The sequence below is a fragment of the Rhopilema esculentum genome, chromosome 7, assembly GCF_057945365.1.
Source record: "Rhopilema esculentum isolate cy_ngs chromosome 7, ASM5794536v1, whole genome shotgun sequence".
NCBI lineage: Eukaryota > Metazoa > Cnidaria > Scyphozoa > Rhizostomeae > Rhizostomatidae > Rhopilema > Rhopilema esculentum.
The window spans coordinates 3,316,635-3,328,964 of NC_142821.1; the positions used below are offsets into that span (position 1 = coordinate 3,316,635).

A 12,330-nucleotide genomic window follows, 5' to 3' on the forward strand; every position below is an offset into this window, starting at 1 on the left:
TGAACATTGCAGCCAAATTTTTAAAGGACAATCCAGGTGCACTGATGAGGTTATATTTTCTCACTCCTCTGTGATTGTAACCCTCTTGTTCAGCAAATCCTTGAACCGTTAATAGAATATGTGAGAGTTGCTTGCTGGCTTAGTGTCCTTCCTCCACACATACATTCCAGCGGGTCCTGCAAACAGGCAAATGCATTCATTTCAATTTTTTCATATTATTCAGAATTACGATGCATTTGAATTAATTAAAAAAGCAACAACAGGCTTACAATCCAGCAAGACTTCATAAAAGCTAAAAGCCGTGCAACAATTGTATTGGTATAGATTGATAAGAGACAGGAAAATCACCAACCAAAACAATGCCGAAATTGGGTTTGAAATTTCTTGATAATGGAATGAGAATTCTATGACTTATGTAAAGAAGTAATTTTTTAAGGATAGGAATTGTAATTGTTGATCTTCAATATCGCTTAAATTTTTTCATGTAAAATCCCAAAATTTCTAAAATATAAAATTCACAGATTTGGTCTTAATCCAAATGAACTGTTAAGTTTTCCAACTGTTATTGGATTTTCTACCCATTGGGGGACGTCACACCCCCACGCCCCCTATTATTTACGAGCTTGATCGCTACAGAAGCATTGAAGCTAGCGATTCACATAGTTTCCATGTGAATTTGTCGGGACACTGAGAAGCTCTGCTTGTCGAGCCGTGTCCTGGTCTTTCCTTTCGATGTGACCACTCCTCATGATTCCTACGCCTGGAATTGCAGAGAGTTAGCGATTTTCCTCACCCTGAGTGAGAGTTTGGTCATGGCTTTGAATCGAACCCCAGAATCCTGGATCTGTAGTCCGTTGTTATACTTAATAATAAATACAAGAACACGTGTCTCTTGAACCCTTAAACCATAAAACTCATAGTAATAAATATGCAGCTGAAATCCCGAAGGTTAGAACAGAGGAAGAAAAATGGTCTTTTTGGTTTCAATTTCCCAATGAAAATAACGAACTCCCGAGCAGCCTTCGCCAGTTTGACTTACTCCTCTTTAAATATATAATGAAATAAATTTTTGGACAATTGAAAATTCTTCTATTTTTTAAAAAGGGAACAGTTTGCCCTAATAGATAGTTTCTTTGTTATAGCATTTGTTTTGTAATAAATCATAGTATTTAGACACTGGGACCTCATTGATACAGCACTTTGTGTGTTGAAGAGGTTACCCTGTGTAAACATTGTTATTATTTGTTATTATTTGATTTTAAGAAACCGTTTTTAGCAGGCACAACTCCAAAGTGTTCTTTTTTAAGGTTTAGCGTAAGGGTTTTTAAATGAATTTTCACGAAAGCAGAAATACAAACCTCTGAAAAGATGTTGCAAAAAAAATATAAGAATTTAAGAACGCCTCTAGGATACGATTTCTTAGAAATTCGGGGTATGGCCTAAATTTCCCCTTTCTAAGAACGACCGCCGGGCGGAAGAATTTCTCTAACCGGAGTGAAAATCTTCTGGCTACATCGGGGCTACAGAGGCTTGAAAAACCTAAATCTAAAGAGTTTCATAAAAACCCTAAAATGGTAATTCATCTGTTCATGAAGAATCTATATTTCTTCCTTATACTTTTCGCCAAGTTATCATTCTTATATAACATTTTCACTATTTTAATCACTTCTTGTCTTAGTTAGCAGTATTTTAATTCAATTTTTGTATAGTTAAGCATGGCCCCCTGTTGACCTGTCCTTTGATCGCCGGTTTGCCATGGGTCAAATGTTTTTAGGCACTCTTGGTTCCATGATATTTTTTCTCACGAACAGGTAAAATACTTAGCACATCCTGCAATAATAATTATGTAAATTATTTTTCAGTTATGAAAACTCTTGATAAATCAAAGAACAACTCGCAAGTGCACAGTGCACAGTGCAGAATAGCCCCCATGGTGCCACTATTGAAGGTATTGCTATTTGTGTTGTTAATGTTCGTTCATGTTGTTTGTTCAACATAATCCAACTCATTTGCATCAATACTATAAGTTTGATGTTTATTACAATTTGGTTAAAATAGCCAAAAAAGTAAAAATTCAGTAAAGTTGCCTCTACTAATGCACAACCGTATAAACAAAAGCGGTACTGAAAATTTTGCCAACCGTTTTGCTAAGCACAGATATTCTTGGACTCCCGAAAACACAACCCCCTGATCAAGGCCATGGCCATTTCTAGGAACAAAATTCCTCTACATTTTACAGGATGAGTCATTAAAACAATTAGCCAAAATTAAAGAATATAATTGCTTAGAATGATAATGATATCATGTGGCCATCTAGCTACTGCTAATGATATTATGAACTAATTAAGAACTAATGGAAATTAAACTAGACTTGAAAATAAAGCGATCTATGTTGAGCAACGAAACAAATACTATTATTAAACTAGAACTACTGGTTGCAAAGTCTGCATCTATTAGGCCTTGATTTAGTAATTCATCACATTTTTTAAATTTGGACTACTATGCATTCAATCTGGTTATTTTAGAGCACCGTATTATTTTTTAGAGCCCTCTAGTTAAACAACCCGGTAATCATTTCTAGGTAATTAAAATTTCCATAGCGTGATGCATTCCTTATTCCTGCAAAGAGACTGGATATTGAATTAGTATTTGAATGGTTGATGTTTAAATATTTGATTTTACTAACGTCATTTTGCCAGTTATGTTTACATATGTGTTAAAAAGAAAAAGGTGTGTATTAAAGAATTAAGGTGGCTTTCAGGATATATTGTTACCATTTCTATTAAAAACTCAGCTGGCCACAGTATACAGCTAATTATTCAAAAATAGTGTAGTTGGGTAGTTTTTTAAATCTACTACTATGCCTATTAACAATCCGAAGCTTACCCGTGTATGTGATTCAAACTGTTATGAATGAACCCGTGTATGTGATTTAAACCGTTATGAATGAACCTGTATTGTACCCAAAGATCGAGCAAACATTAATGACCCAAAAGCTTCTACCCAAAGATCGAGCTTCTGAAAATATTTGCATCTTGATAATATGCTTGGGTTTGTAAAGTTCTATGGTGGCAAACACTGCAAGTGCTATCTATAAAAAAGGCTTTTTAAATACCGTCAAGTGGAAGTTGTGTATTATCTTACGTTATTGTGTTTGTGCATCTCATCTACCTTTACCACTTACAGTCTATTATAAAACCTGCTATTTGAAGTAAAGATGATTTTAGACTGCCTTCCGAAAACTTAAACTTAGACTGCTTTATCCGCCACTGCAATTTTATACACTAAAGTTGCACTGAATAAATAATCTCATAGGAGTTTCGCATAAATTTTTCTTGCTTGTTCTCTTGACAGGAATGCAGTGGGTTGTATGATATGATTGTTTGCGTCATGATCAGGCTACACAAATGTGAGTAACATCAATGAATAAGACTGATTTTAGAGATGGTCATCGTCATGTCAAGAGGTTAAACTATGAAGATTTTGTGTATTAGGCTTTAACTTCTTCCAGATTGAATGAGTGATTAACCGTGAAAAGCCTTATTTGTCTATTCATTACGATTTCTAAATAAAGAACTGCAAGTGACGTGTATGTAATTCCAGAATCCTGATAGCAAATGATGGTTATTGTAAAGCCATATTTTTTGCATGCTAGTCAGAGTCTTGCGAACCTGGATCACTTTTGAAATTGGGCTCAAAACATATGGGCACAACATGCTTCAGGCCAAAATCAATATGATTCTTCATGTGGTTAAAAGTATATTTTGGAAACTATGTAGGGACTTAGCCTCCCAGCCGCCCTGTTTCCGCATTCCCTGTTTGATTCTTTACTTGCATCGCTTAGCATCTGTTTGATTAGATAAGACTCGTTGAATATCTCTATTCCTTTTAGGCCTACCCCCTGATACCGTTAGTGGACATAGGACTCGCTTTAACCAGCAGTTTTCAAGGTATTTTATTCTTTTCTCGACAACTTTTCACAATTTATAGCTTTCCAGCAACATGATCTTTCTTTTTTCTTTCTCCCTTTTCGGTATGCTGCTAAAGAATTACTGCCTCGCTCTTTTGTACAACACTGATTAAGAGGTTGTTTCGATATGTAGAACAAAGTTTCTTTGTAGTGAGATTTTGAAATGGTTCTGGCACTCTTCTCTTTGACACCAGTTCTCTTATCAAAGTAATAAAATGTTATTTAAAAAAGAATGAAACTCCCAGTAATTCATTTCTCAACTTTTATATGGAACTAGACCATAAAGTAACATGTAGTTTGAAAACATTTTCCGAGCTATAATAAGCTTTTGTTTTTAGATTTTTATGGAAATTTCTTTTGAATTTGTGATTTCAGGAGACCAAGCTTTTTTATAGATATAGCACTGCATTTTTTCGAGGATATCTCCTGGTTCGCAACGAACATCTAAATGTTTTTCTTGCTTTGGTTTCAAAACATTTTATATGCTTTATATCCTTTGGTATGGGTTCAAGAGTAATTGTAGCCAGCAAAAAGATCGGTATTTCATCTTGTCGAACAAGCAAATCAAGCTTTGCTTGCTTATTTCAAGCAACAAAGTTGTTAAGATTTTTTCTATGCATTGACCTTCAGCGGAAAATATGAACGCTTTATTTTAAAGTCTAAGCAATAAAAACACTTATAAATTTGCTATGACTTGAGATTCTATTTACTTTTCCCCATAATTTGAGTGTTTGAGATCCAGGATACCTCAAAAATTCTTTAAAACAAACAGTTTTGATCATTCCCTTGATTTTTCGGGTTTCTGCTGTAGTACAAGGTAAACTGTTCTATTTACATCAAGACTATTTTTAGCAGCGAATCGAGGTTTGCAAGTCCGAAATTTTTTATTTTTCTTGAAACCAAATAAGATATATTCAATAATGAGTATTAATATATCATCAAATATGTAATCGCTAAAAATTTGAATATTTTAATGTGTTAGTAAAGGTTTTCTTGAAGGTAGAGTAAAACGTTTTTGTGAATATTGCTTTATCTGCAATAGGTTATTCCCTTATCTTCCACGTTCCCCTCTCTGTTTACCGACAAAGGCTCCAAGATTAACCACTCGGTTACTTCTCTTTTTGCAGGTTAAAGCAGTTTATCATTGATGCCGCATCATTTCAGTTTATTACCGCATTGACCACAATTCCAGAGCTACCTGATGTAAGCACTTATTATCAAATTGATTTAATCGGATGTTCTTCAAAGATGGCGGCTACCATGAGAATAAAAAACATGGCTGTCCTATGACTGCCAAAGGCGGCAGAATTTCTTGAAAATCAGAATATGTCAAATACTAGGAAAGTCAAATACTAAGCCCCAAATGCATAATAGATTACGTTCGCACCTCTTTCTCAGATATTTGCGAGAGTCCCAAAAATGCTACTCTCTAAATTTCAGGAAAATTCACAAGTAGTTTCAATTTTTTTTGGCTTTTCTACGGTCTTGTGTTTCATTCGTGGCTTGTTAACAATTAATGTTGTCTGCAGCAAGCACTAAAGCACTTTAATAATATTGCACCATTTGCTGTGTATATAATTGGCATGAACAAATGACTCAGTCTATCGTTGCCATATTATATTTCAAGTGAGAGCTTTCATTGTGTTTTAGTCTCCGCCAAATTTCTTAATCCATACGATGGAGCAACCCAAGCAAAGGCCAAGAGTCGTCGAGGATAAGCCAAGTACCCCAATAATGCCGCAGAAGGATGACAGGTATGCCACGAAGTAATTTATTCTCGATCTTTTCTGTCACTCTTTATGCAAAGGGTAGTGGCAAAACATCTCTCAGGTGACAAAGTAGTGGATTTCTGAATGAACGTTTAGCAGAATCTGTTTTGATTTAACTAGTGGATTTCTGTTTTGTTTTAACAACATTTGTTATCAATTTTAACATTTCACAGTGTACCAACAGCTATACATCCTCCTTTGTAAAACCATTTAATCCCTTTAATTTCAAGATTTATTTCAAATGTCACTTTACCTGCCACTTTCCATTTCATGATCTGTTTTTGCTCTTTCCAACCATTCTGTTTGATAGTTTCAATTTTTTGTCATTGATATCACCATCAAACTTTCAGCGTGGATTATTTAACACTTAAAAACTTGCATTTTTCCCTATTTTATTTTTAGAGATATGCTCATTGAACAACTGATGAGGGAGATAAACGAACTGAGGGATCATTTAGATTACCTGGAAAGAGATGTGAGTGCGTTTTTTGTGACGTTTATTGTTCTGTTTCTTTTCTCATAGTAACAGTATGACAACAAGTTTTACTTAATTGCCAGATCTCTGTTTAACTGCTTTCTTTCTCTAGGCCATCGCAACACAGTCAGTCCTAAAAAAGCAAATTATGCAGGTATGTGCCATGTTTTGATTATCTTGATTGTTTTGCTGGTAAATGCAAGTAGCTTTTTTAACTTTGATTCTCGGGAAACTAATATCAAGTCAAGAATCGAAACCACTTTGCAATGGAAATCCTATCACATATTTCTCTACACATATATATTAATATTAACATGTATATATTGACATGTATCCTTTGAAACTAGAATCTACAAAACTTACTGTGTCAAATAGTGTTCGAAATGGTAGTTTCACTATTATGTACCCCAACGAATATAAATTGCAAAACTTCTGTAACCAACATCTTCCACCCATGTAGTCCGCCATGGACAAAATCACTGTCATTATCACTGCCACCAACATTGCCATGGCAACCAGATCTGCCGTCATTGCCTTTATCTTTGAATATTTGAATTTCTTCAGCTGTATTTGAATTGCAATTTCTTCTTCCCTTTCCGTGATAAGTTGCTTTCCCATTTCAGCTGAAGGAAGAACTAAGCCAGTACAAACGTATAGCCGAGCAAGCCTGTGACGTAAGCAAACTTTCCTTTATTTGTAAGGAATTGGGATAAACTACAATCCTAGACAGATAATGTTTATTAGTCCTAGCCTTCAGTTTGCTGTAGAATATTGCTGTATTTTGAATGGTGTGGTACATCATTGTCTAGGTGAACTTTCGTCTTATAAAAGGTAATATTTCATTTCTTCTCAGCTTCATTTAACTCGAATCCCCATAAAATCTTAATCATTGAGCTTTAACACGCGCCTAGCAATACTTTCAAGCTCACGTTATCAGCAATTGAATCCTACTTCAGAAGGGGTAGGGGTGGGCTGGAAGGCCTACATATCGATCTTTTTATGTGTATTGCAAGGAAAAAGTTGGTTTATTTCTTTCAACAGGAATGTTCCAATTTTGTAAATTAGCTATAGCTGAACAAGGGGTTGTGAAATGGCAAATCGTTGCACATTGAGATGCTTTGATGACTTCCTTGCGCACTTGGGGGAGATGGGGTATGTCTGTAAGTGGCATGGCTTTTGGGTTGGATTTGAAAACGTGGCAGGGTAGCCCAGTCGGTAGAGCAACAAGGCTGCTGGTCATGGGTTCAACACCTGGCCCTGGTCGTGTCATTCACTCTCATAGTCTCTTAAAGAATTGTGTATTTAGAAAGAAGTATTTTCGTGAAACGTTTGAATTCCGTTACACGTGAATCTTTATCCAAAATCGTTTATTCGTAGGAAAATGTTTTCTTAAAAAATCAGCTGGAGGGATTAACGCAAGAAGCCAAAGTCGCTAAGGGGGATGATGCGGAAAAAGGTGGATACTATTTTGCTTTGGTTAATTCAATTCTTAAGAGTTACGTAAAGTACATTTTTTACATAAAGTACTATAATCCCTTTAGGCAATAATTTACTAATAGATTTTTCTAAAATTGATAATATTTTGTGTATTGATTCAGAATTCAAGCTCAGAGAATTTGGGTGACACATATCTGTTTAATTATAAATGCTCAGTGAAGTTGTGCAATGATTTTTACCTAGATTTTCCATCATCGATAAAAGTCTAACTGTACTGCAGCGTTGTAAGTATTTTCCTACATTCTTGGAACTCACTAAACCCTTTTTTCTAAAAGAAAAAGTCAATGAAATGTTCAATAAACTGAAACAGAAGTACACAATTTTGAGAGACGAGCATGTGAAAATGATTCGACAGGTGAGGCATGGTAGTAACAATAGTAAGGCTATTTATTGTGTTGCTTGCGTTTAGATATTTCCTCGAACTTATGCTGCTATAGGCCAATTGCAATGTCGGTTACTTTGTCTACTAATACTGTATCTACTACTACTAGTAGTTACTCCTTCTCAAGATAACGTGGGGTGTATTTCTGTGTGTATTTTGTATAGATCTTCTAAATATCATTTCAGAATCTATGTCAAAATTGTTGATTGGCTGTAGGGTGACAACGTATTTGGTCCTATTGTTATCGTCTAATAACCAAATCTTACATACATATATACAAAAACCATATTAAGTAGATATATTCGTTTATATAAAGTTAAGAACTGGCTTGCATGTTACCACTTTTAATGCACGATATGTAGTTATTCTTTAAGGAATTGACTGGTAATTCATCATTTGCATTTTATTTACTATATTTAGTTAGATCGCACTTATAATTACGGACCATTATGATCCTTATTATCGCTTATGATTTTGTTCTAAAAAGTTTTTGGCACGACCTGGGTTGTCTATAGAATGCTGCCCGATGGCAGAATCATATGTTTTCCTTGTTGTTTTTGATCGGCAATAACATCATGTCTCTTAATGGTAACCTCACTTTACTTCTAATGTCATCCGGAAGTTTGTTTTACAAAGAAAATTCAGTAATATTTAAAATTCTGCAATTAAGTAAGCTATTTATGATTTAATGAAATGAAAGTTTGAAACGTTGTTCAAATTATGTTTACTGCTCGTAGAACGCAGAAATCAAAAGAAAAGCAGAAATTGCGGAGCAGAAGCAACAGGTATTAAAATTATTTAAATGTCATACTGGTTAAGTGTTTAAACACTAATCACATTTGCTGATCATCTGAACATTCATGATGTTTGACAAAGCATCTAAGAATCTAGTTTGTAAATGGCTTTGAAAAAAGCAAACATTTTACAACATACTTAAAGCTTTTTCGTCTGACACTCCTCAGATCATAAAACGTCAGAATAGGTTCCGAAAAAACACGATGGAAAAATATATACCCAGTTGTGGATCGAAATAGGCCTATCAGAAAAACGCAAGCACAAGACCGGTATAGTTGACCAATCAGTGCCGCGAGCCTAAAGAAAAATTACCAATGGAGTCCAAGAGAGAAAACGAACTCCTTTTGTCTACACAATGGCGGCTTTTTCGTTTTTATGTAGATTGACTCCAAAACTGCTAGATGGAAGGACGACCGGGCTCTGCCAATTATCCGAAACATGTCGTCATTATAGAGTTTTGCACAATCTGGGTTGTCTAAAAGATGTTGACCAATGGCAGAATCACTTGTTTTAACAGTGTTTCTAGACCTACAAGATCAAGGAGGCTGTTCTCTTTGAGGGGCAGTTTTGTTTCGTATGTTGGAAGGAACATGCTGTTTTATCCTATCCCCCAATCTTTGGGTTGTGCGCCCTACGTAGCCAGAATCACACTGGCACGTAAATTCATAAATGACGGAACTTTTTTGTTTGGTAGGGACGCAATCCTTTTGAATGGATGGAAGGGCTCTCCTAGTGCTGTAAACAATCCGAGGATTGACAGCAAAGAAACAATTGGTTATGGCTTGCCTAATCTGATCTGGCTTGCCTAGTGTTACCAATCCATGGTAGTTTCAAATAAACTGGGCACTTTTGCGGACCAAACTTTTGAACAGCCGAAAAACTTGCGATCTTCTCCTTAGTATAAGATAAAATGACGTCTTCAGGATAGCCGTTGTCCAAGAAGATCGTTTTGAGTTTTTCCAGTTCAGCGTGCAGTTTAGATTTCGAGCAGATCATAAGTGCCCTATGTACTAATGTTTTGACAAGGTTGACTTTGCGTTGTTTTGGGCAAATTGAATTCCAGCGTATGTACTGACCGGTAAAAGTAGGCTTGCGATATACACTGGTAAGAAATCCAGTGTTAGACTTTTCGACCAAAACAAAGTCAGACGAAAAAGCTTTAAGTATGTTGTAAAATGTTTGCTTTTTTCAAAGCCATTTTCAAATTCTGTACCGCAAAAAAATTGTTCACAATCTAGTTTGTCTTGAAAGAAGTCAATAAACATATAGCGGTGTTACTAGGTTTATAACCTTAACTCTTGGCTTGGAAAAGTATTAAGAATTGCTGCCGTTTGCTCTTACGGAAGACTCATAACGCAACCGACTGATCCTTTGCGTCAACTTGAAGCTAGGGGTACATGTAAATCGGATTTTTCCTTACCTGAAGTTTGCTATTGCGTGTGTTGTTCTGAATTGGATCTACACTATACTGTGTTTACTTAGCGGGATTTGCAGTTGCACAGAGAGATGGGTTTTAAAGAACAAAGGCGTGACCTCCTCGCCTGTGTCATTCCAGTACTGCACTCATTTGAATTTGTCAACGTTCCAAATTCTGTCCTTTTACAGATTCTTTTGTACGGTGACAAAAAGGTGCCATGTAAAGTAAATAAATTCATTCTGGAATCTCCTTTACTGTATATTTCAAGAGTGAGCGCTTTGAATGATGATATTATAATTTTCATTAAATATCCCTAAATCTTGTGCCTCAACCACTTATTTGTTGTTTTCAGTTATTTAAACGTATCATCTTGGACCTGCAACTTCCTATATATATATATATATATTTTTTTTAACATTCATTATGTGTACGTGTAGCTTTCGTATTTGTTTGTCTAGTTGCATGTAATGGCCATCGGGTTGCCATTGTACTTTGCGTCCCATGGTATCGTAACTGTAATATCGTAGAGTAATTAGCAAGTATAGTAAAATGTATTTTCTATTGTAATATTTTATCTGGATGTAGAAAAATGGGCGTAGTTCAAATTACATTACCAAAACCTAACCTTTCTGGTATTTTCCTAATCTTCTTTAAATTCATAGGCCCTTTTTCTGATAACACTTCTGTATTTCATTCAAGTGACCAATATTGTTAGTTTTAAAATCATCTCCCTTGCATTAACCAGAAAGTAGTTGGTGCTATTCTGTTTTCGATATTTTAGGAACTTCAGAAGACATTTGAAGAAAGGGAAATGGCTATTAAGGAAAAGGTGAATGTTATTATGATAAAAAATTGCTTTCAGATGATGCCTTACTTATAATTTGTAAACTCGATGTCCATTTATGATTCGTTCGTTGTAAGAGCTAGAAGAGTCCCTGGCTTTCAGTTTTTCAAGGGTTGGAATGCAATATTTTGCTACCTTGAAAGGTGTGGCTGTGGCCCCGCCCAATAACCATTAAAACCGGAAACAACGAACAGTTTTCTCTGATTTATTATTAGTCAGTTTTGTGGATAATATGTGAGACATCAAAATAATTTTGACATTATTCTAAATTATGGTTATTTACTTGCAGGAAGAAGATATCAGAATGATGCAAGATAACCTTAGACAACTGGAGCAAATTAATCAAGTGAGAGTCTCGACAATGGCATTTATTGATTTACTCCTTAGATTTGTTCTTTATTTTCAAATATGGTACCATCCTTAGTACATTTTAAACCCTATCAAAAATTCTTTTCAAAACTGGAATGGTAGGTATTTACAAAAAACTTTAGATTTCAACGTGCCAAAGCTTCAGATTTCAATAAAAGTTCTTTAAAAACTTAGCTTTATTGATTGACTGATGATTGACATTAGTTTATTGAGAAAGAAATAAAGTACCAGCTAATTGATCGTTGTCAAATTTTGCAGAACACACATGAATCACTTGAACAAGTGGAGCAAGAGAAAAATGAAGCGGTAACTTTTTATGGTTTTCCAGTTGTCTGTAAAATCTTATGAATTCCATCTATATGTATTCGCAGACTCTAAAAATGCACTGAATTATAGAGAGATCTTTTTGATTAAGTAGAAATTCATAGCAAACGATTATACTTTGTATAAAAAGGAAGGATTTTTTAATTTAGCAATGAGTAATAATATAAGGTAATATTCAGGAACAGAGCAAAACTGCGACGAGAATCCAATGTTGTGTAATAGAATTTTAAAATAAATTCTTTCTGTGCTGATATATTAAATTTAGCTTTGTTATTTATTAAATTCAATTTACTTTGAAATATTATATTGATTTCTGCAAATCTTTAACACAAGTACCTTAGCCTAAGAAAGTTTTGTTTTACTTGTCTATGTCAAGTTAGCTTACCGAAATGTCTTGTGACAGTGAAAACTAAAATATGTAAAAGCTGGGAATTTGGTTGAATGTAATATTGGATATTGCAGTTGTAGCCTTATGAATATGTATTACG

At 34.9% G+C, this 12,330-nt stretch overlaps 2 protein-coding genes across 2 annotated transcripts in view; one reads left to right on the top strand and one right to left on the bottom strand.

Annotated features, from left to right (window-relative positions):
* Positions 1-12,330, top strand: part of LOC135683099 (huntingtin-interacting protein 1) — a 42,510-nt gene that overhangs the window by 11,828 nt on the left and 18,352 nt on the right. The window contains exons 8-21 of the mRNA XM_089109546.1: positions 1,863-1,948; positions 3,355-3,409; positions 3,893-3,950; positions 5,098-5,173; positions 5,621-5,724; positions 6,142-6,214; positions 6,327-6,368; positions 6,838-6,888; positions 7,592-7,670; positions 7,987-8,066; positions 8,831-8,878; positions 11,087-11,134; positions 11,439-11,495; positions 11,777-11,824. Of these exons, the coding sequence (XP_088965672.1) occupies positions 1,863-1,948; positions 3,355-3,409; positions 3,893-3,950; positions 5,098-5,173; positions 5,621-5,724; positions 6,142-6,214; positions 6,327-6,368; positions 6,838-6,888; positions 7,592-7,670; positions 7,987-8,066; positions 8,831-8,878; positions 11,087-11,134; positions 11,439-11,495; positions 11,777-11,824 (905 nt within the window). The remainder of the gene's footprint in view (positions 1-1,862; positions 1,949-3,354; positions 3,410-3,892; positions 3,951-5,097; positions 5,174-5,620; positions 5,725-6,141; positions 6,215-6,326; positions 6,369-6,837; positions 6,889-7,591; positions 7,671-7,986; positions 8,067-8,830; positions 8,879-11,086; positions 11,135-11,438; positions 11,496-11,776; positions 11,825-12,330) is intronic.
* Positions 37-7,090, bottom strand: LOC148959924 (uncharacterized). The gene is made up of 2 exons (XM_089109547.1): positions 6,578-7,090; positions 37-176 (listed from the first exon to the last, which is right to left on the bottom strand). Exons 1-2 carry the CDS (start codon positions 6,830-6,832, stop codon positions 90-92), a joined length of 342 nt encoding a protein of 113 aa, XP_088965673.1. The 5' UTR covers positions 6,833-7,090; the 3' UTR covers positions 37-89.

What these genes read in the sequence shown, in the direction of transcription:
- LOC148959924 (XM_089109547.1), bottom strand. Translation starts at nt 6,832, where the DNA reads ATGGGAAAGCAACTTATCACGGAAAGGGAAGAAGAAATTGCAATTCAA. An exon ending in TTCGAACACTATTTGACACA is followed by an intron (nt 177 to 6,577) that starts GTAAGTTTTGTA and finishes GCCTGTTTGCAG; the next exon opens with GACCCGCTGGAATGTATGTG.